Below are 23,703 nucleotides of genomic sequence, written 5' to 3'. Positions count from 1 at the left end.
GGGTTTATCCGAGTAGGAGTATTGTTACGTGGGAGAGGAGCTAGCTCCTAGCTGCGTGATCCTTTTTTGGCTGGAAAAAAGGACGCGGGCGAGGAAGAAATTGAAATTGACACGGCCGGCCGTTGGATGGGAGCACGGCAGGAGAGGGAGTTGGATGAGGACTGCACTCAAATCAAGCCGTTTAACCTACCCTTAACCATATCCACATCGGATATAACTTGGGGAAGGCGACGGGGCCGGGAACCCCCTACTATATAAGCTCGGCCACCCACGCCCCCAACAAATCACAACCAACCTTCCTCAAGTCGTTTGCTCCCCCGAGCAATCGAGTTGTGTTCCTGGCGAGCGATCGATCTAGCTGAGCATCATGGTTTCCGCCGAAGTGGCCCGGAACATCGTCGGCATCATCGGCAATGTCATCTCCTTCGGCCTCTTCCTCTCCCCTGTGTAAGCCCACTCCTCGTCTGGTCTGTATGTATACATATATGAAAGGTGGTTGCTAGGGCATGAATCTGAGGCTCGTTTTCTACTTGTACGTACGTACGCAGGCCGACGTTCTGGCGGATCTACAAGGCCAAGGACGTGGAGGAGTTCAAACCGGACCCCTACCTGGCGACGCTCATGAACTGCCTGCTCTGGTTCTTTTACGGGCTCCCCATCGTCCACCCCAACAGCACGCTCGTCCTCACCATCAACGGCATCGGCCTCGTCATTGAGGGCGCCTACATCATCATCTTCATCATCTACGCGGCCAAGAACACAAGGGTACGTACGTGCAACCCTCCTAATGCATCCTCATCCGGCCTACTGTCTCTTTTCGTCTTTAGTTTCTGTACAGAAGATCCTCCAGCCCCTAACCCAAGCCATGTGCATGTGCTCTGCTGTGTGTGCAGTGGAAGATGCTCGGCGTGCTCGCCCTCGAGGCGGCGTTCATGGCTGTCGTGGTGGCCGGCGTGCTCCTCGGTGCCCACACCCATGAGAAGCGCTCCATGATCGTAGGCATCCTCTGCGTCATCTTCGGCTCCATCATGTACGCCTCCCCGCTCACCATCATGGTACGTACACCACCCCAATTTAAGGGTCGTCGACCCGTGATCTTTGATAACCGCTTTAACTTGTTTGTTCAGGTGGCTATTTAATTAATCTGCGTTGTGCACGTGTGGTGGGGTAATGATGCGTTTTCAAGAAAAATACCTGCCTATAATTTATTTTTAAAGTTCTAGTAGATGCTTTTGACAGACCTTAATTTGTTAAGTAGTAGACCTTGTTTGTTGTTGATTCTGCTTGAAAATCTATGTCCATCTAAAAGATGCACCCACCTTTCATTTTTTAACGTTCGTGCCAAAACCCTGTTAAAAAAAGTCTGAATTGAGTTGTTCACCTCTCACGCACCCAAGTTCTTCTACAATATGCTACATCATATATTTTTAATCAAAAAAGCCTACGGTTTATTTCTACCTCATAGGTAAACTTCATTGTACTGCCTATTTGCAGGGTAAAGTGATCAGGACCAAGAGTGTGGAGTACATGCCATTCTTCCTTTCGCTGGTGAACTTCCTCAATGGCCTCTGCTGGACGGGCTACGCGCTAATCAAGTTTGACATCTACATCACGGTATGTACATACACATACACATACACATTGGAAATAAGAAGTCGCAAACCCAGACATACAATCAAGAACTCAGCGCGGTTTGATCTAACTGTTATGTCCTGTTTAAATTCTGTGCAGATCCCCAACGCCCTCGGTACAATCTTCGGCCTCATCCAGCTGATCCTGTACTTTTACTACTACAGATCAATCCCCAAGAAGGGCAAGAACGTCGAACTGCCCACTGTCCTCACCAAGAACGCCGTTACCAGCGGCAACATCTCCGTCACCATTGAAAAATAAACTTGGCTTCGGTTTTTAGCCCTAATGATTTTTAGTAGTTAATACTGGATGATACTTCAACAAGTTGATGTTAATTGGTACTACTTTTTGTTAGCTAGCAGAGTCTGAGATCGCCTTTAATTTCGTGAACCATTGTCGTCTGTCCGAGACTACTAGTGTAAATTACAAGTGTATATAAATACCAATCCAGCTGAGTTATCCCAGAGATATATTATGACACCATGTATGCTTGCCTGTTTTCAATCTGCTGTTTACGTGATGATACGATTGATTTTTTAATTACAGCGTGCGATGGCTTTGTTAAATTAAAATTTTCAATATCCATGATGTGTTTGTATTATGTTTCGGGCAAGGTCCTCTTTTGTTTTCTGTACATAAACTCCCAAAGGGCATCTTATTGGTGTTGCAACTTGAATCCGGTGTGAGAGAAAAGGAGACAGGCTTAACCTAATTACCTGTTTGGTTGGATGGCTCCTGCTCTTTTCCCGTGACGCTGCCTTGTTACCACATGGACAGGCAACGAGCAGCTCTGCAGCTTGGTCAAGTATGACACTTTGAGTCGTCCCTGCTAGAGATAGTTTTCTGAATCTTGTAACATGTTAATTGTTTGTCATATATATTTCAAAGTAGTGTGTTTGATGGCATGGTGTCTACTGTATATATAGACACACTTCTTTGTCAAGAAAAATGAGTTGAGTATAGGAAGAGCTACGCTCAAATTAGATAGCCCACCAACTTGTGGCTATAAATAGTAAGACTCCAGCCCTTTCTCACAAATTTCTATTAAGGGAAATAAAAATAACATCCAACTTGAAGCAACATCCAAACTAGCAACCCAGGCTAGCTAAACACATCAACTTTAGACTACATACTGTGTTTTAATATCCAAGAGCAAGGTTTTTTATCAATTTATTTTCTTTGTATTTGAATGATCTCGAGTCATCTAGCGATAATTACTATATGAATCTAGTTAGATTCTGTTTGATCAATGATCACTTATTATAATTTGTTAGGTTTTGTTCCTGGATCATCATTATGTCTACTAGAATTTGGAAACATGATTCTGGTGCTGCAAAACAAAGATTGGATCTTGAGGCTCGAACTCAAACGAGTGCCCTCGATAGATATTTAGTGGTCCTGCCAACTTGATTCTGAAAATCAAACTGCAGATGTTAATGCTGACGATGGTGGTGGAGATAATACAATGGTGGTTGTGGAACATGATGCAGAAATTGATGTCTTGGAGATATGATATAGTACGAAGATATGATTGAAGATTATATTCCAAAAAATACTACGGATGGTCCTTTTTGGTAGAATTTTGGTAGAACATGAGGTTCGTTCATTGCTTTGCTATCACATTACCATTTTAGCATAGTATCTGATATATGGTTAAATAAGGTACAAATAAAACAGACTGAAATTATATAATAAAGTGACAATATGCTTTACGCATATTAATTCTTATGTTATGTGAATTGTTCGAAATTTTGGGCCACATTTTGGTTTCACCCGAGGCCCCAAATTTCTGGAGATGGCCCTGCTAAACAGCCGCTGAATGCAGCCGAAGACCGATAGCCTTAAGTGAGTTAGTTTCTGGCCCCGCACAGCTCCAAGCACTTCATTTGCAACCTGTTCAAAGAGCATTACTCCCCACTGCAACAGATTTTTGTTTACCTCATTTCTCTACAAAGGAAACGAATAGTGAATCCAATATCTAATTAGTTTGATCACAAGAACACATCATCCAGCGGTTTTTTCTGTGTGTGCCTGAAACACCATCATTTCGCGTGTCCCAGATAATCTGCGGAACTGCAGCAACCACAACTAGCACTAATTTTCCGGTCACTCCAGCAAACTTGTTTATCCAGGATTCCAGCAGTTATTAAATATCCATGGAAAGAAGAATAAAAGTGCATTTTGGCACATTCCATATAAAGCGCACAAGAGGAGGAGAGGAACAGATGATTAATTTCATGAGGCCAAGGAGGTTGCCAATTGCACATGGATTGCTAATCCTGGCGCCAAAGTAGTCGAGCACTGCGTCCTATACGAATGGACACTAAGATTCATGTCTCCTACTGTCCTGCAGGTGTGGACTTTGACGCGCCAGGACCGCACTAATGGGTCTATGATGGGATTATACAGGGCCAAGAAAATACATTAGCATGGTAGATTGGCGATTCTCTACACAGGTACATGAACTTGGATGGTTTGCTTACCAGAAACAATGATGTTTATGATGGTTGTTGGGTTTACGTCACGCGCAAAGTAACTCGATGGGGATGATATTGAGCTGGCTCCTGTAGTGACATCCACCTTCGTTAATGCAGATGAATCCTTGCCCTTGCCCGTTGCTCCACCCGCCCCTCCGGTAGCGCCGCACCACATGACGAACCGTGCTCGCGCTGGTGTGCTTTGTCCCGGCAAGTGCTATTCGTCTGAAGAGTACGTGTGTACCGCATCGACTTCATCACCATCGTCGATTCCCTTTTGAGTCTGCGCTGCTTTCCGCGACCCTCACTAGCTCACCACGATACAAAAGGAGTTTGACGCATTGGCGTACAACCTCACGTCCGCACGTGGCAACTTGTGCCGCGCGACCTCCCCATGCCAACGTCATCAGTGGGTGTCGGTGTCAAAACTGGCGGATCTCGGGTAGGGGGTCCCGAACTGTGCATCTAAGGCAGACGGTAACAGGAGGCAGGGGGCACGATGTTTGCCCAGGTTCGTGCCCTCTTGATGGAGGTAATACCCTACGTCCTGCTTGATTGTTCTTGATGGTATGAGTATTACAAGAGTTGATCTACCACGAGATCGTAGAGGCTAAACCCTAGAAGCTAGCCTATGGTATGATTGTCTGTTGTCCTACGGACTAAACCCTCCGGTTTATATAGACACCGGAGGGGGCTAGGGTTACACAGAGTCGGTTACAAGGGAGGAGATCTACATATCTGTATTGCCAAGATTGCCTTCTACACCAAGGAAAGTCCCATCCGGACACGGGACAAAGTCTTCAATCTTGTATCTTCATAGTCCAACAGTCCGGATATGTAGATCCTCTCGTGCTCAATCGAATCCTTCCCCTGCCTCGAGTTCCAACACCCAAGGCTCAGGTCAGGCGCGTCGGACCTTCAACGATGTCCGTATCCAACTTCCAAGGTCGGTGGATGCCTTCCTCTGTCACAGAGGAGGACATCAAGAAGCTAAGAGACGCCAGGTATCTGACCGCCAAAATCTCGCACAGGCTGCCTGCCCGAGGGCAGGTCATCCCCACTCCCGAACCCAACGAGAGTGTTGTGTTCATCTCTCACTCCCTCCGAGGGCTAGGCCTCGCTCTGGATCCCTTTGTTAGGGGGCTCATGTTCTATTATGGGCTGGATTTCCATGATCTGGCCCCGGATTCCCTCCTTCACATCTCGTCGTTCATCGTCGTATGTGAGGCCTTCCTCCGCATTACCCCAGACTTCGGCCTGTGGCTCAAGACCTTCAATGTGAAGCCGAAGATGATCGAGGGGCGGCACGCAGAGTGCGGAGGTGCCATAATAAGAAAAAGCGCTGATGCTCCATGGCTAGAGGATTCCTTCCTAGAGGTGTCCACTTTGTGGCAGCGGGAGTGGTTTTATATCACAACTCCCCGAAGTGCCAAGTGGGTAGCCGCCCCTGCCTTTCGCTCGGGCCCCCACCACAACTGATGTCATGGATCAGCAAGGGGCTGAACTGGGGTCCAGTAAATGATGTGCCGACATTGCATAGTCGCATCCGAGATCTCCTTGAGAGAGATGTCAGCCTGGTTATGATAATGCAAGTCATGCTAGTTCGTCGAGTCCAGCCTTGCAAACGTCGACCCCTCCGTATGTTGGAATTCAGCCTGGAAGGACAGCGAATTATTCAGCACTTCCTCGGCATGACACTCGAAGAGATGTACAAATTGTTCTTTGGACCCCAAATAGAGTGTCCGGACACCACCGAGGATGTGGGTCTGGGCTGTAACTGCCCTGATACCCAAGTAAGTAATCCCATGGCCGAACACGATGTCCTTTTATTTATCATGACATCATTCTGAAAAGTCGCTCTTTGACCAGGACTGGATAACAAAGGCGAAGATGATCAGGTGTTCGCCCCCCCTTCCCGAAGGCTTGGCCAATCCAGTACCAGACAGAATACTCGAGCCGGCGCCTTATCAGGCGCCCGCAAAGGAAGATAAATGGGGGAATAAAGAGGCCAAAAGCGGGCCTCACTCACTAGTCGTCCAAACCGGGGGAATTAGCACCTCCGCGAAGGAGGATAGCCAGGGAGAAGAATCTGACATTCCCTCTCCCCGAGGAAGGAAGAGGACCACCTCTGAAGATCCGGAAACAAAGGTTTCCAAACGGGGGAAGAAATCTTTGCCAGAGGGTTCTGCCTCAGAGGGTACTCTTGCCGCACAATGTTCGCAAGGGGATCTGCCCTCTACCGAGCTGTAAGTAATCAAAAAGTACTTAGTAGTGAAAATATCCTACCTTACTTCTGAAGACAATAACCGAAGCTTATATCTTGTAGTTCGGATCGTAGCCCTTATTGACAGAGTTCGTCTTCGGGGGATCTTCTTCCGGAGATGATGGAGAGCGAAACACCTCCCCCTGCCACCCCGCCTCATGAGGCGGGCGACCCTGAAGTGTCGTCGCGGAGGGTTTCTCCTGATCCGCCAAGGCCAGAGGGTAATCCTTTGGCCACCCGGAGTCCTCAGTATTCGGCTCCTAAAGAGAGCAACAGAAAGAGTCCGGAACCGTACAGTGTGCGGTCAGACGCACTGAAGGATCTTCTGGAGCAAGCGGGCCATCTCAGAAGCGCATCGTACGCTAATGGGTACGGTAATTGAAAGGATTTCATCCGCCGAAAGCGGGTTGCATGAAGCTTTTATGAGTCAGCTGAAAGGCTTTGAGGTACGTGAAATAGTGTATGTTTTTGACAGTACCACACACGTTAGGTGTGCCCTATGTAGATAGTAGCCCCTGAGACTCTGGTTGCCGTCGAAAACGGCGGCAAACAGAGGATCATAGTCCAAGGTAATAACCAGACCTCCTTTATGTGCAGGTGGCTGAAGGTCCGGTGGCTAGCCGGACTGATGAGTTTGCCGAGCTAAAGTGGCAACTTGATGCGGCAGATGCCGACATCGTGCTTGTCAACAAGCAGCTTGATGAGGCACAGGGTAAGTGATTTCTCCGGTGATCAACACATAGTAAGAGGAGCATGATGCCGGTACCTTTGATATGTTGTGACTACAAATGGAGCTGCCACCGTGGAGACATTCGGGTGGAGCTTGCCCGAGCCAAGGAACAAGCAAGGAATAGCGATGTAGCCGCTCTAAAGGTGGTCGAAGAGCTGAGGGCCGAACAGGCCGCGCATTGCCAGAGCAAGGAAAGAATATCCAAGATAGCCGTTGAGTTGAAAGATGCCGCTGACCGTTACCAGCTCCAAAATTAGAGCGACGAAGGAGGAGCTGTGTCAAGCTGCGGATATCGTGGCTGGGAAGCCCTTCTTGTTGCGGACTAAGTTCGGAGATCCAAAGTATGCTCCTCTTGATCAACTATGGAGTTCTGTAGACGCCTACGTGGATTTGGCAGCAAGTGCTGCCGATGCGGCCGAGTACTTCAAGGATCAAAAAGATCGTGAAGTGGAAAAGCTGTTCTGGTCACAGTTCCATGCTCCTGCGCGTCCGCTGCTGTTGAATGAGTGAATGGCCGAGTGGGCCGAGCTTCATAGGTTGTCCGGACTTGCCATGAGGTCTGTTGTGGATCATCTGTGGCCGGGAGGGCCAAGGCCGAATAGTTACTTTAGTTTAGTGCAACAATTCCTTGCTGTTGTGCCGCACATCGACGCTATGAAGAGGTCGGCGTGCATAGAGGGTGCGCGGATGGCACTTGCCTGTGTCAAGACATAGTGGGCAGAGATGGAGGCCACCACTATTGCAACACAGGGTTCGGCCGTGAGCCGAGTGGCTGCCGAGAACTACTTTGAAGAAGTCCTTGAAGGCGCTCGTTCGATAGAGGCTCAGTGCTTGAAGAATATTATGTTCTAGTGACATGTACCCATTGTAAAAACAATGTTTTATTGAATTATAAAGGCCGTGTTTATTCTTTTGCCTGAAAGTATTATGATGCCTCATATGCGGCCGTTTATGTATATATGTATATAACTTGAAAGTTTGCAGTCGTCGGCTTCAGCCCCCACGCATATAATGCGGGGGTGTTCGCAAAAAACGCGTATTCACACTTGATCCAACGTCTTGGTCCATGAAGAAGGTGGTAGCGCAGCGAACGAGGCAATCGGACTATATTGCTTTAACACTTTCACTTAGCCGTAGGAGTTTGACGGTGGGACTACTATATAGCCCCTGGTACTTCTGCGCTCGTCCGAATACGGGGCGCGTACGTACATGACCGGGAAACGGCCCTTCGTTAATGCAGAGGAATCTCGAATATTCCGGTAAGTCATCGAGTGGTTGACCAGTCTCGCGCTTTATCATGACAGTCAGTTTTCGGCTTTCTCTACTGAGGTGCTCATCCGGATGAACCAGGGCACAATCGTAGTATTTCTCCAAGTGCTACCTTAGCCGATATAGCGGAACGTAAGGTACCAAAACATGGGAGCCGGGCAAACCCAACATTTGACCAAAGACATGATTCGGAGCTGATGCATATAAGGCCAAACTCGCGACGCTGAACACTCCCTAAGGTATTCGGTCTTTATAACATATGCTGGGCTGAACAATGCCCTTAATAATAAACCCCGAGTGTCCAGGTACGTGCAATATCCTGACGTGGCCACATGCCAATAACGTCAGCATCCTTCTCGGTTGTATTGAGTATCCGGAGGATGTGAACAACAACAGATAGTAAAAAAGTTTTACGCAGGGTCTTAATCTGAAAAGAAACCTTTGAGCGGGTCCCTGCTGCAAGTCTGCGCCTGTGTCTCCGTTGTGCCGTGTCCTGGACGGGTGTAGCATGATTTTCATCTGTAAAAGAGAAGAACTTAGGTGAAAGTTGCCATGCCATAAAATTGGTTATTCTCAATAAACCATTAAAATTCAAGATAAGTCAAGTTGAGCCGGACTAGCCCTGATTACACGCGGGAAGCCCCTGGTAACGTCTATGAGGGTTTGACCATCAAACCAATCTCTTGTATATGTAGTGGTGCACCGGACTCGTCTAACCGTGTCCGTGGTCTTGACGACCTGTCATATTTTCTAGTTGGTGAGGCCGTCTAGTGCTCGGCTGTTAAAGCCGTCGCACATTCTTCCGCGCGTAGAGAACACTCAGTAGTTCTACTAAATGTGATGGTGCCACGTGGACCGGGCATCGTAAGCTTGAGAGAAGCGTAATGCGGTATTGCATTAAAACGAGCGAAAGCCGCTCTTCCGAGTAGTGCTTGATAGCCACTTCGGAATGGAGCGATGTAGAAAGTTGACTTTTTGCTTCGGAAGCTGTCGAGAGAACCGAATACAACCTCTAGTAATAGAGAGCCCGTACAGTGGGTCTCTGGGCCTGGTATTTCTCCCTTGAAGGTAGTATTACGGTGGCTTATTTTTGTCGGGTCTATCTCCATTTTGCGTACTGTGTCCTCATATATCAGATTTAGACCACTGCCGCCGTCCATGAGGACTCGTGTGAGATGGTATCCGTTTATTATTGGGTCTAACACCAAGGCAGCCAATCCTTCGTGCCGGATGCTTGTCGCGTGATCCCTGCGATCGAAAGTGATCGGGCAAGACAACCAGGGGTTGGACCTAGGGGTGAAGGGCTCTATGGCGCGTGTGTCTCGGAGTGCATGTTTGCTTCTCCTCTTCGTCACATGGATCATGTTTACTGTTTTAACCTCTGGTGTGAATTTTTTCTGTCCTCCAGTGCTTTGCTGGCGAGGTTCGTCCTCGTGTTCGCTTGGTGTCTCCCCCCTTGTGTTCGGCGTTTAGCGTACCGGCCTGTTTGAAGACCCATCATTCTCTGTGGGTGTGATTTGCAGGTTTATCGGGGGTGCCATGTGTGACAGCCTGGGTTTTGCCCTTTCTTATTTGCTTGATTTTTCATTTGAATTTTTTTGAAACTTGGAGTTATTGAATCTTTTCATATGGACTTAAACATTTGGGCATCTTTGGCTTTCACCCAAGTGCTTCACTTCCCTCTTAAATCATCATTTCACTTCTAACCCACTCCAAAATAATCTTTGGAATATTTTTCTTAAATGAAAAATATTCATTTTCTCTCAAAAACCCTAAGCCAGATCTATTTGCTTCAAAGCAACCCCAATTTTTATGGCTTAGAAAAATCTGAGAAAATTCACAAATATTCTGTGAACCCTAGGGCACCTTCCCGAGCAAAAATATTTATCACTTTTTGGAATATTTTTTTTACAGAAAATCTTTTCTGTTCTGGATAGAAATGATGGTTTCCACAGCAACTACCATCTTACTTGCTCCATTTGACCTGAACTTTCTTGTGCATCTTTACCTTAGTAACTTATCACTAGCCTCCAAAGCACAGCTTCAAACTCCAAGCCATTTGACCACAGTAACATCACAAAGTTACTGACCAGAAACTTACTTGGTGTGTGAAAACTTCTCTACTGCACCTGGATCCAAACCAACTCATGGTAACACTCAAAACTACCCCGAACAACATGCCACACATTGAGTTTATGCTTAGATCAACTTGATGTCATAGTTCACGCGGTGACCGCGTTCGTCCAGGCGTGCTGGCATGCAGCCGACGCGCTCTGCGACGTGCCCGAGCCTCTGTTGCTCGCGTGCTCGCTTCCCCACCTGCCCAACCATGCCAAACCTCGCCACCATCATCGTCTCAACGTCCTTAACTCCTCCCTAGCACTCACCGACGCCGGAGCTCGCCGCAGCGAGCACGGGCAAGGTCCGGCCAGCCCAACAGTGCGGAGCGCACTGTGCTCGTTGCCTTCCTCTCGACCCTGTGCTCGTCTCCGCCCGCCCATAGTGGCTGCGTGACCTCCGTCGCCTTCTCCCCCTCTCCCGGACGCCGCTCGTCGCTGGGCGCCGTGGACAGGTGTCCACCGGCGGAGCCCGAAGCACCCTCGCCGCTCGCCTGTAAATAGAGCCCCCCGATCTCCTCGAGCACCATCCATCACTCACACACACCCCACGATCGAGTAGGAGACCGGAGCCCGGCCGGGCAGGCCTCAGGCCGCCGTGCTCGAGCTCGAGCTCGCCGGCGATCCCCTCTGGTCGCCGCAGTAGCTCCAGCCCCTCCCAGGCCCGGCCGACCCCTCCAAGGCCTTCGCCTCTCTCCGGTGAGGCCGTCTCGCCTGCTTGGCGCCCTTGGAGTGGCCTCTGCTCGCCGTCTTCCTCAATTTCGACGACCTACTCGTTTTGCCTCCGCTTGCGAGGTCGATTCCGACGCCGTCCGACCGCCCTAGCTACGCTATGGGTACGGGCAGGTGCGCCCCAACCCCCTCTTGCCATCCCTCCCTCTCACCTGGACCAAGGAGCCCTCCGGCGAAGCCACGGTCCCCTCTATTTCCTTCTTCCTCTTCCCCCACCTGACAAGCGGGGCCCGCTAGTCAGCCACTCTGTACGCGTGCGAAGCGGTACGAGTGGTGGCGCCCCTGGGCTTTATGCCTTCGACGTCACCCCCCCAGGCTATTTCTTTTTATTCAAATTCATTTGAATTTACAGAACACTTCAAACAGTTATAACTCTTCAACCATAAGTCCAAATGAATTGATTCTTTTTGCATTGTGTTCTTTGATAAGAAATCTAGCAGCTCACCAAAGATGAGATTTTTCTGAGCTGTTTAGAATTTCTGGTGATTTTCAGAAGTGTTCTTGATATTTTATTTTTGTGTTTAAAATTATTTTCAGAAGGTGAAGCTTGTCTTGAGGATCACCATGAGGCTTGTGAACCTCATCTGCACTAAGGCAAGCCACATCAACATTTTCATGGCGCCATTTCAATATTTGTGGTCTTTCTTACTTGAATGAAATGATTAATCCATGCATTTAAATAATTATTGAGTTATTTTTATTCTGTTAAATATTGGTTAGTTGTTATGCTTGATTTACAAAATGGTTGAAACTAGTTTAGTGGATAAAGCAAGTTAAGATTTATTTGAGGTGATGTTAGAAATAATTTTGTTATGCATGTTAGTAATTATTTAGCTATGTTTTTGCCTTCATAAATTGATAAAAATTTGTTAGGAAATATTCGGTTAAATACTTGTTTAATCATATTACTTGAACCCAACTTAGTGATAAAGAAATTAAGAGTTGTTGATAGTGAAATCTTTTTGTCAAGCATATGAGAAATTTATCGGAGTTACTTTCTTGCGTAAGAAATTAATAGAACTTGTTGCAAAATATTTTGGTTAAGTTGTGAGTCATTTTTGAGCAAGTAGAGTAATATGAGTTGTTGACGTTTATGCTTGGTGTGTATATGGATGACATCGGTCATTGTTATCATTATATGATGCATGTGTTGTTTCGCATTTCCTAGCATGCTTTGACACCGATCATTTTTAGTTTAGTTTAAAGTTGAACCTGAATATAACACAACTTGAATATACCGTTGACTGGGTCATGGTGCCGCTGAATCGAGTTTCTTTCCAGTGCAACCACATTTGCCTTTGTGGGAAGGCCTTGATTCGGTCCATTGACACGGCCTCTGTTCGGTGCCTCCAACTAGGGAAGGTTATGCCGTGCTTGCCCTGGCCCGATAAGCAGGCATAATCTTGTGTGCTCGTTGATGAGATTATGGTACTGAGTCCCCGAGTGGGAGTGTTTTGACCACGACGGTGGTCGGGGTGTCTTTGGTAGACACGGGGCCACCCAGGACCAGCCCGTTGGGGATTTGGGTCGGAGTGGCCGGGAGAGTGCTGTGGCAATGGAAGGGTTTTGTCGGAATGCCGTTGGTCCACCCGAATGGGACTGCGAGGCCATGGGTTCCGTGGTGTGGGTATAGTGTGCTACCTCTATAGAGTGTGTAATCTATCGATAGCCGAGTCCATGGTCACGGACACCTCATAGTAGGTCCCACCATGAGTCAACGTCTAATAAAAATTGCACACGAAGCTATGAACTTTGCATTGTTGATGGATGGCAGAAAGGCCATCGAGGCATTTGGGACCAAATGATGGTCGTGGTTGTGATCGCCGTAAGGATCACGAGTTGTTCTTGAGAAAGACCACTTTGGTGGTGTGGTTGTGATCCAGAGATGATCACGGTGGGTAAGCTATCCCGAGGGACGTTCGAGCATGATCATAGCATGTTGACATATAGTGTTGCATTATTAATAATTGGTTAAATATCATGATATTGTTTTGTCATTATGATTATGCCTGTTGTGAGCTTGCAAGTACATTCAATGTACTGACCTGGTGTGTCATGCTAGATTTCAGGAAAGTATCGTTGGAGAGGAGCGCTGTTTGAGTCTAGATCATGCCCACGTCAGTGTCCCTGTGATATGGAGCTTCCGCCACGACGTTATTCTGCTGCCACGTAGTTGTTCGGATCGAGGCCCCTTTATGTTCACTAAATAATGTACATATTGTTCAGCCGCACCGAGTGTGCCGCTTGGCCTCGACAGCTGTGTAATGTAAACTCTTCCACTAGCATCAATAAAGCGGTTGTTTTTCTGTACCAAGATGTTGTGTGTTGCCAGAAGACATGGTCTTTGGGCTGGCAATGCATGGTAAACTGGTCGCTCTGAGCCGGGGTGCCACACCATGAATATGACATAGTTTGTCAAGAATCCTGTTTAGGCCAGAAGGTCCATCTTTGCTGCCTTTGAAAGGATTTTTCTGCTGACCTGGTCGAGAGCCCCTCAATCCGGCGTTTACCGCCGTATTATCTGGGCTATCTTCTTTATTTTGACGCTTGTTTTTACTGCGTCGTGGTTTTCCATTGACATCCCTGACTTCGGATGTGCTTGGGTTGCTGGTGCTACTGCGGGCTAACCAACTATCTTCGTCCGCACAAAAGCGGGTCATGAGGCTTGTCAGGGCTGCCATTGTTCTCGGTTTTTCTTGGCCGAGGTGTCTGGCGAGCCATTCATCTCGGACGCTGTGTTTGAAAGCTTCTAAGGCTTCGGCGTCCGGACAGTCGACGATTTGGTTCTTCTTAGTGAGAAACCTGTTGCAAAGCTTTCGGGCTGACTCTCCGGGATGTTGAATTATATGACTTAAATCGTCTGCATCCGGAGGTCGGATATAGGTCCCTTAAAAATTAGCCCGAAAAGCATCCTCGAGCTCCTCCCAACTTCCATTTTAGTTTTCGAGGCGGCTTTTCAGCCAGTGCCGAGCTGGTCCTTTAAGCTTGAGGGGCAAGTATTTGACGGGGAGATCATCTCCGTGAGCCATATGGATATGGAGGATAAAGTCCTCAATCTAGACCCCCGGGTCTGTGGTCCCGTCGTATGCCTCTATGTTCACTAGTTTGAATCCTTCTGGGAATTCGAGGTCCAGCACCTCATCTATGAAACATAGGGGGTGTGCGGCGACCCTGTATTTGGATGTACCATGGTGTTCAGACGGTTGTAGTATTCGGTTTTGATTTTGTGCCGGAGCGCGCTTCCTAGATCCATAGATGGATCTGGTCGTACCGGATTTTTGGAGCAAGTCCTCACGTAGATCGTGTGTTGACTTATGTGCGACCTTGTTAGTTGCTCTATCACGGTCACAAGGTGGTTGATCCGGCCGGTTGGCCGTTTCATTTTTTGGCTGTGTGGGCTCTAAGGCCTCATCGTCGAATTCAGGTAATAGCTTGCAATTTGGATAGCTCTTTGTGTGGTAACTTCCACCATACTTTTCTTCGTTGTCGAGCACTTTGTTCCACCTGCTATTGAGCTTATTTTGTGCGGCCTTAAGCCTTTGCTTCTGCTTCTTCAGACTCCTCGCTGTGGCAATAAGCCTTCTGCGGAGGTTCTCTTGCTCCAAGTGCGTTTCCGGGATGATGTGTGCATCTTCATCTGGACTATTTTCCTCCCAGAGGGGGTTTGATGAGGTTTATCCTCGGCATCACCGTGTTCGGACGTCGGATCCATACTATGTTCGCCGTTTGCAGCTTCATCGTGCTCTGCCACTAGGGCAATGTGGTCATCATTTCCTCTGGAGTCGACTGGAGTGTTATTTTCTCTTGCGCTGTTATCGCTGTTTTTGTTATGGCGGGACTTAGAGTGGTGCCGCTGACGTCGGCGCTTGGGTTGCTTCTTGGAGGGGCCATCCTCTGCTATCTCTTCACCATTGCCTTCTTTGGGTGTATCCACCATGTATATGTCAAGTGATGAAGTGGTTGTCTAGCGCCCTATGGGCACTGGTTCCTGTTTGTCTCCTGCATCTTCGTCCATGCCGTTGATGTCTTCAGAGTCGAAATCGAGCATGTCGGTTAAATCGTCGACAGAGGCTACTAAGTGGGTGGTGGGTGGGCAGCGAATTTCTTCATCGTCCGCATCCCACTCTAGCCGGACATAGTTCGGCCAAGGTTCCCCTGACAAGGAGAGAGATTTTAATGAATTTAGCACATCACCGAAAGGCGAGGGCTGAAAGATATCCGCGGAGGTGAACTCCATGATCGGCGCCCAATCGGATTCGATAGGCACGGATGCAGGCGGCTCGGAGTCCGTGGCTGGAGACGAATCTAGTTGTTCGGCAACACGGCTCTCGTAAGGGGTGAAGTCAGTATCCGGCTCCATCGCCACTGGGAATGCGGCCTCCATGGCGGGGTCTATCCCTCCGTCGTCGGATGGCGCAATTTGCTCCGGATTGAAGGCCAGAGTAGTTGCAGATGCGATCTCTCGAACACTGTCCGACGGCAGAGTTACGTCATGCTCGTCGTGATTGTGAGGCACACCTGCCATGGGCTCGAATCCGTCGAAGATCGAGTCTCCGCGGATGTTGGCAGTGCAGTTTAGGTTTGTGAACCTGACCTGATGGCCAGGGGCGTAACTCTCGATCTGCTCCAGATGGCCAAGCGAGTTGGCCCGTAGTGCGAAGCCACCGAATACGAAGATTTGTCTGGGGAGGAAAACATCATCTTGGACCGCATCGTTACCGATGATCGAAGGGGCCATCAAGCCTTATGGTGACGGCACAGTGGAACTCTCAATGAAATCACCAATGTCGGTGTCAAAACCGACGGATCTCGGGTAGGGGGTCCCGAACTATGTGTCTAAGGCGGATGGTAACAGGAGGCTGGGGACACGATGTTTACCCAGGTTCGGGCCCTCTTGATGGAGGTAATACCCTACGTCCTGCTTGATTGTTCTTGATGATATGAGTATTACAAGAGTTGATCTACCATGAGATCATAGAGGCTAAACAATAGAAGCTAGCCTATGGTATGATTGTCTGTTGTCCTACGGACTAAACCCTCCAGTTTATATAGACAATGGAGGTGGCTAGGGTTACATAGAGTCGGTTACAAGGGAGGAGATCTACATATCCGTATTGCCAAGCTTGCCTTCTAAGCCAAGGAAAGTCCCATCCGGACACGGGACAAAGTCTTCAATCTTGTATCTTCATAGTCCAATAGTCCGACCAAAGGATATAGTCTGGCTGTCCGGAGACCCCCTAATCTAGGACTCCCTCAGTGGGAAATGGGTGTTCCACCACAAGACCCTCGCTGACGGTTCCCTTGAGCGCTACAAAGCGTACAGGGTAGTCTGTGGCTTTTGGCAGTGCGCCGGAGTTGACTTCGACAGCTTTGTCGGCAGCCTACCGGATTCGTCAGCACCACTCATCCAGATCACGTGTGTTTGCTTTCTTGATCCATCGACGGGCTCAAGCAGGCACCATGTGCGTTGTACTGGCGCATCACCGCCGCCCTCCAATGGCTCAGGTTTCGATCAACCTACTATGACGCATCATTGTTCATCTACCATCAGGGCGCTGCCACCGCCTACATCCCGCTTTACATCGATGACATCATCCTGATGGCGTCCTCCACTGAGCTCCTTCATCAGCTCACTGCTCGTCTCCAATATGAGTTTAGCTTCAAGGATCTGGGGCCTCTTCACTACTTCCTCTGCATCGAGGTGGTACAACACGCTGCCTGTTCTTTCTTCATCAGCAACAATACGCTCATAAGCTTCTCGAGCACACGGGCATGCTTAACTACTAGCCTGCTGCCATGCTTGTCGAAGGCCAATATCTCTGCACTTGATGGACCGCCTGCACCGAATGCAGTGTTTTATCACTCCATCGTCGATGCACTGCAGTACTTGACGCTCACATGCCTTGACCTATAGTATGCCATGCAATAGGTGTGTCTTCACATGCATGCTCCGCGTGACTCCCATTGGGCCCTAGTGAAGCGGATTCTTCGTTATATGCGCGACACCATATCACAAAATATCAAAAGCATGACGTGTATACACAAGGCTAGTGCAAGTTAGATAGCAGTCTTGATAAGTACACAAAATAAGAACCAATGGCGGAGCTTATCATGGCGACTTATACCGCTGGAAGCATATGATTGCCAATTCCAACCACTCTGGTATCGCTTGGTCGAGAATCTCATTGGCGTCCTTGATGGCAATAGCTACTGCTTGTCCAGAGAAGGGGCTGCAAGGATTAGATGGATCATACTTAGTAGCAAAATAGGGAAAGAATCAAAGGTGATAAGTTTAGCTTGAGGCACCAACCTTTGAATATTTTCATTTAAGAGCACTCTCGCACAAAAGGTATCTCCTTTGGCGCCGCCACTGAGTGCTTGACCCTGGGTGGCCTGAAGTGCAGTTATCCTATCCAAAAAAATCATTGGGCCTTATTTTGTGGTAGGAATGGTATTTTTCTTCAAATGGGTCGGGCGTGAGCGAGGTCTCCTTAAGGAAACGGGCTTTTTTGGAACGTACCTATTTTCCTTTACTGTGAATATATTTGAAGGAATAGAGTGAATTTTCCAGAGGAAAAATAAAACTAAAACACGCCTGGTACAGACACTAAACATAGGTATCAACCCTAACAATGGGACACTACTAGGAAAAGGCCTACTAATGGCGCACCGGTTTTGCCTACTAATGGCGCACCACCGGTGCGCCATTAGTATCACGCCACTAGAATTTTTTACTAATGGCGCACCACTGGTGCGCCATTAGTATCTGGTATGCTAATGGCGCACCAGGCAGTGCGCCATTAGTTTTGCCCACGGTGCGCCACTAGTGTCTGCTATACTAATGGCGCACCACATGGTAGTGCGCCATTAGTAACAATTTTTTTATTTTTTTTCTTAATCTCAGGTCACTATTTGACCTATGAGATATCCAACACATATATATACAACAAGCATCCATATAACAATCATAGCCAACACACAAGTTCCATCATATATACATACATAGCCAACACACAAGTTCCATCATATATACATACATAGCCAACACATAGTTCCATCGTTAAATATTACAAAAGTTTCACATTGTTCATCCAACACCGTTATCCATCAATTCACAAAAGTTTCACATTGATACAAAATAAAAACACAAATGGAAAAGAAGCACTCCATCCATGCAAGCTTCTGTGAATTAAATCAAATCTGCAAAATGATAAACAAGAAGTTAGAAGAAGAAAAAGAAGAAGACTAGAAGAATACTAGAAGAAGAAGAACACTAGAAGAAGAATAAGAAGAATTTTGGAAAAGAAGAAGGATAAGAAAAAGACTATACGCTTATTATGTAAACTTGATCATTTTGTGCTAACATAAGTTATTTTGGAGCTAACCTATAGGAAACTAAGCATATAAGCTCTAAGTTAGCATATTAGAGCCAACTTAGGTAAAATGAAGCTAACCTATAGGAAACTAAGCATATTAGAGATAACATAGGTAACTAAGTATATATATATAATTTTGGAGATCTGACATACCTGACAAAGTTCAGTTCTCATGCATTGGTCTTCTCCTTCTCCTTCCTGCAAACTCAAGGGCCTCTCGGGGTACCTGCAAAATCATTATCCCCGCGTAATGAAGTCGCCAATGGGTCATTTCAGAAGATCACAAGTAGCATCATCACAAGTACAACATCATCACAAATACAACAGCAGAGATATTTTTATGATACAAGAAGAAAGCAGCCACAACTACAGTAAAAACAAGCAACTACACACACAGGAGTTGTAAAATATCCCTGCTATTCTTTTTTACATAAACATGTAATTAGTCAAGACAACTTCTCTCATATTTTTAAACTTCCATTTATTTTAATCTACGGTAGAGACATGACATCATCACCGTCCAGAAAAAACCAACAAATATGGCATCAGAAACATATGTGCCACCTGTCAGAAAATATAGAAAAGAAAGCACATAGTTATAAAGATTAGTATTCAAGAATTTGTAGTGAGCTCTGGTTTCTCTTAATGGCAATTTGGGTGAACCTTTCCATGCAAAAAAAATTAAACTGTTATACAGATTTTGGACCCCATCATATGCTAAGCAGGTGTGATGGTTCAGGCTTAATATGAAGCAAGCAGTAGATGAGGTGCAAAAAAACATTTTTTTAAACAAATTGTGGTGGGATATTTCAAGACATTGCGGTTCGAGTGCTTCAGAATGGCTGTGAGATGAGAACTACAGACAATCAGATCCTCTTGACTATAGTACATCATAAACTGAAGGATAAAAAGGGTGCTTGGATTCAGTTAACTGAATATGCTACTCTAGTTCCTGGAGTTGGTTACTTAATTCTGTCTATTCCCATTGGTCTGGTTGACCTTTGGGTAATAGCTACTTATACTTGTTGTTACAGGTTACTGATGTTATATATACTTACAACAGCACTGCTAATGATACTAGCCCAAGTGCTTGTGGGTGTGGTGTCCTATTTGCAGAAAAATACCATGTGTAAGTGGAGTGCAGTGTTCTGCAGAAGCAGATGTTCAGTTGGGTGCTACCCTATCTATTTCTTCTATGCTATCCTTATACTCTGCTTAAGAATAGATGCTACTTGTCTTGGCTATATTCTGCTTTCTTGTCTATTTTTCCATCCCTCTCTCTTCTATTAAACTAATAAGAACAGATGTTGCCTGATCTTATTGCCTATGATGCTGGTCTGAGGCCTCTCTGGGTTCTAAAGTTATTTTTGTGGCTCCAAGAACTCCTAGAAATCCTGTGATGCATGACACAACCTTTCCATGTGAATTTTTCTGTAACTGTACCTAACTGTACCTAACAGAAAAATTTACTTGAGAATCAATAACAATTTACAAGCCATGGCCATGGTCTCCACTCCCAAACCCTAACCCTATTTACAAGCCATTTTCTGTAACTGTACCTAACTGTCACCTGCGTGGTGGTGCCCTGCACAGCAGTCGTTGAGCTCGCGCGATGTGGTGAGCTCGCCGGAGATGGACGGGCCCTGCACAGCGGTCGAGACTCAGAGCAGAGGTTGAGGGCAAGAGGCACTAGTAGAAAACAGGGCTATGGTCCAGGCCGGCTCAGCCCATTAGTCCCGGTTCAGTGTAGAACCGGGACCAATGTGGGCATTGGTCCCGGTTCGTGAGCCCAGGGGGCCGGCCGGGCCACGTGGGCCATTGGTCCCGGTTCGTCTGGACCTTTTGGTCCCGGTTGGTGGGACGAACCGGGACCAATGGGCCTCGCTCCTGGCCCACCACCATTGGTCCCGGTTGGTGGCATGAACCGGGACCAACGGCTTCCCTTTAGTCCCGGTTCATGTCATCAACCGGGACCAATGAGGTGCCTATATATACAACCTCGCGCAAGAGCAGAGCACAGTGCTCTGTTTTTTCTGGCCGAGGGGGAGAGGGCTTTGTGGTGCTCTAGCTCACCTCCTATGCACATGAGGTGTTCGATGTAATGCCCGAGCCACACTACTTAAGCTTTCTCCTCTCGAAGCTCGACCTCCAAGCTCCATTTTCCTCGAGATTTGTCTAGATTTAGCGGTCCGTCATGCCCTGTCCCCGTCTTCACCGCCGTCGATCACCCGCGCCGATCTCATCACCGACACCACCGTGGTGAGCCTCTTGTTCTTATCTTCTTTCTGAAAGGAAAAATATTCTTACTTGTATGTTTAGATAGATACTTGTATCATTTTCTTACATTTATTATTGCATCTTATATAGTGCGATGGTTTTGGTATCCGCCCCCGTCGGCCCTCGTCCTGTCTATGATTCAGATTTGGTATGTATATTATCTTTATAACTATTGGTTCATTTATTGTTTATGAAAATTATGCCGACCAACGTGACATAGATTTTATTTATCTAGGATGTATGTGAATCGGAAATGCCAACCGACCCTATCATCGAGAGGTTAAATTTAGTTGAAGAAGAAAACAATTTGTTGAAGGAAAAAATAAAAAAATTGAGGAGGAGAAGATGATATTGGAGTTGCATGTTGCGGATGTCGTCGATGATCACAAGATCAAGATGGATGCAATGCGCTTGAAGATTAGAAAGATTAGAAAATATGCCATTCATACCGAGGCTTGGTATCATTATGCCGTTGGATCAATTGTTACCTTGGTTGCGATTATGATCGCATTTGTTTTCGCATTGAAATGTTTTACATAGTTTCAATGTATGGTTTAATTAATTAGATGCTCTCGAGAGCTATATGTTGTTAGATGAGAACTATGTATGCACTTTGGTTTTAATGTGATGATGAACTTCTATTAATTTGGACACTTAATTATATATAATGCACGCAGATGAACCGGCAATGGATGTACGGTGACAGACACACCCGCGAGTACATTAAGGGCGTGCATGAGTTTCTCGATGCGGCTGAGGCAAACAAGCAGAATGGTTTTATGTGTTGTCCATGCACTGAATGTGGGAATACGAGGTCTTACTCTAACCGGAAAATCCTTCACTCCCACCTGCTTTAGAAGGGTTTCATGCCACACTATAATGTTTGGACGAGGCACGGAGAAATAGGGGTTATGATGGAAGACGACGAAGAAGAAGAGTATGATGACAACTATGTGCCCCCTGAATACGGTGATGCTGCAACGGGGGGAGCTGGTGAAGATCAAGAGGAACCAGACGATGCGCCCAATGATGCTGCCACGGGTGAAGATGCTGAAGATCAAGAGGAACCAGACGATGTGCCCGATGATGATGATCTCCGCTGGGTCATTGTCGATGCAAGGACGCAATGCATTAGTCAAAAGGAGAAGCTGAAGTTCGATCGCATGTTAGAGGATCACAAAAAAGGGTTATACCCCAATTGCGAAGATGGCAACACAAAGCTCGGTACCGTACTGGAATTGCTGCAGTGGAAGGCAGAGAATGCTGTGGCTGACAAAGGATTTGAGAAGCTACTGAAAATATTGAAGAAGAAGCTTCCAAAGGATAACGAATTGCCCGACAGTACATACGCAGCAAAGAAGGTCGTATGCCCTCTAGGATTGGAGGTGGAGAAGATACATGCATGCCCTAATGACTGCATCCTCTACCGCGGTGCATACAAGGATCTGAACGCATGCCCGGTATGCGGTGCGTTGCGGTATAAGATCAGACGAGATGACCCTGGTGATGTTGACGGCGAGCCCCTCAGGAAGAGGGTTCCTGCGAAGGTGATGTGGTATGCTCCTATAATACCACGGTTGAAACGTCTGTTCAGAAACGAAGAGCATGCCAAGTTGATGCGATGGCACAGTGAGAACCGAAAGAAAGATGGGAAGTTGAGAGCACCCGCTGACGGGTCGCAGTGGAGAAAAATCGAGAGAAAGTACTGGGATGAGTTTGCAAAGGACCCAAGGAATGTATGGTTTGCTTTAAGCGCGGATGGCATTAATCCTTTCGGGGAGCAGAGCAGCAATCACAGCACCTGGCCCATGACTCTATGTATGTATAACCTTCCTCCTTGGATGTGCATGAAGCGGAAGTTCATTATGATGCCAGTTCTCATCCAAGGCCCTAAGCAACCCGGCAACGAAATTGATGTGTACCTAAGGCCATTAGTTGAAGAACTTTTACAGCTGTGGAATGGAAACGGTGTACGTACGTGGGATGAGCACACACAGGAGGAATTTAACCTTAAGGCATTGCTGTTCGTGACCATCAACGAATGGCCCGCTCTCAGTAACCTTTCAGGACAGACAAACAAGGGATACCACGCATGCACGCACTGTTTAGATGACACTGAAAGTATATACCTGGACAAATGCAGGAAGAATGTGTACCTGGGCCATCGTCGATTTCTTCCGACCAATCATCAATGTCGAAAGAAAGGCAAGCATTTCAAAGGCGAGGCAGATCACCGGAAGAAGCCCGCCATGCGCACCGGTGATCACGTGCTTGCTATGGTCAATGATTTACACTACGTAATCTTTGGAAAGGGTCCCGGTGGACTAGCTGTTCCGAATGACGCTGAGGGACACGCACCCATGTGGAAGAAGAAATCTATATTTTGGGACCTACCCTACTGGAAAGACCTAGAGGTCCGCTCCTCAATCGACGTGATGCACGTGACGAAGAACCTTTGCGTGAACTTCCTAGGCTTCTTGGGCGTGTATGGGAAGACAAAAGATACACCTGCGGCACGAGAGGACCTGCAACGTTTGCACGAAAAAGATGGCATGCCTCCGAAGCAGTATAAAGGTCCTGCCAGCTACGCTCTTACGAAAGAAGAGAAAGAAATCTTCTTTCAATGCCTGCTCAGTATGAAGGTCACGACTGGCTTCTCGTCGAATATAATGGGAATAATAAATATGCCAGAGAAAAAGTTTCAGAACCTAAAGTCTCATGACTGCCACGTGATTATGACACAACTGCTTGCGGTTGCATTGAGGGGGCTTCTACCGGAAAATGTTCGATTAGCCATTGTGAAGCTATGTGCATTCCTCAATGCAATCTC

General features: G+C 47.1%; 1 protein-coding gene across 1 annotated transcript; it reads left to right on the top strand.

Annotated features, from left to right (window-relative positions):
• The first annotated feature begins 367 nt into the window (after nt 1-367).
• Nucleotides 368-1,893, top strand: LOC125527089 (bidirectional sugar transporter SWEET6b-like). Its single transcript, XM_048691665.2, has 5 exons — nt 368-447; nt 549-765; nt 894-1,055; nt 1,495-1,614; nt 1,732-1,893. The coding sequence occupies exons 1-5, from the start codon at nt 368-370 to the stop codon at nt 1,891-1,893; spliced, it is 741 nt and encodes a 246-aa protein (XP_048547622.2).
• Nucleotides 1,894-23,703: the final 21,810 nt, after the last annotated feature.

The sequence above is a fragment of the Triticum urartu genome, chromosome 2A (assembly GCF_056163025.1).
Source record: "Triticum urartu cultivar PI428250 chromosome 2A, HENAU_Tu73, whole genome shotgun sequence".
Lineage (NCBI taxonomy): Eukaryota > Viridiplantae > Streptophyta > Magnoliopsida > Poales > Poaceae > Triticum > Triticum urartu.
This window is presented reverse-complemented; position numbering and strand designations above follow the sequence as displayed.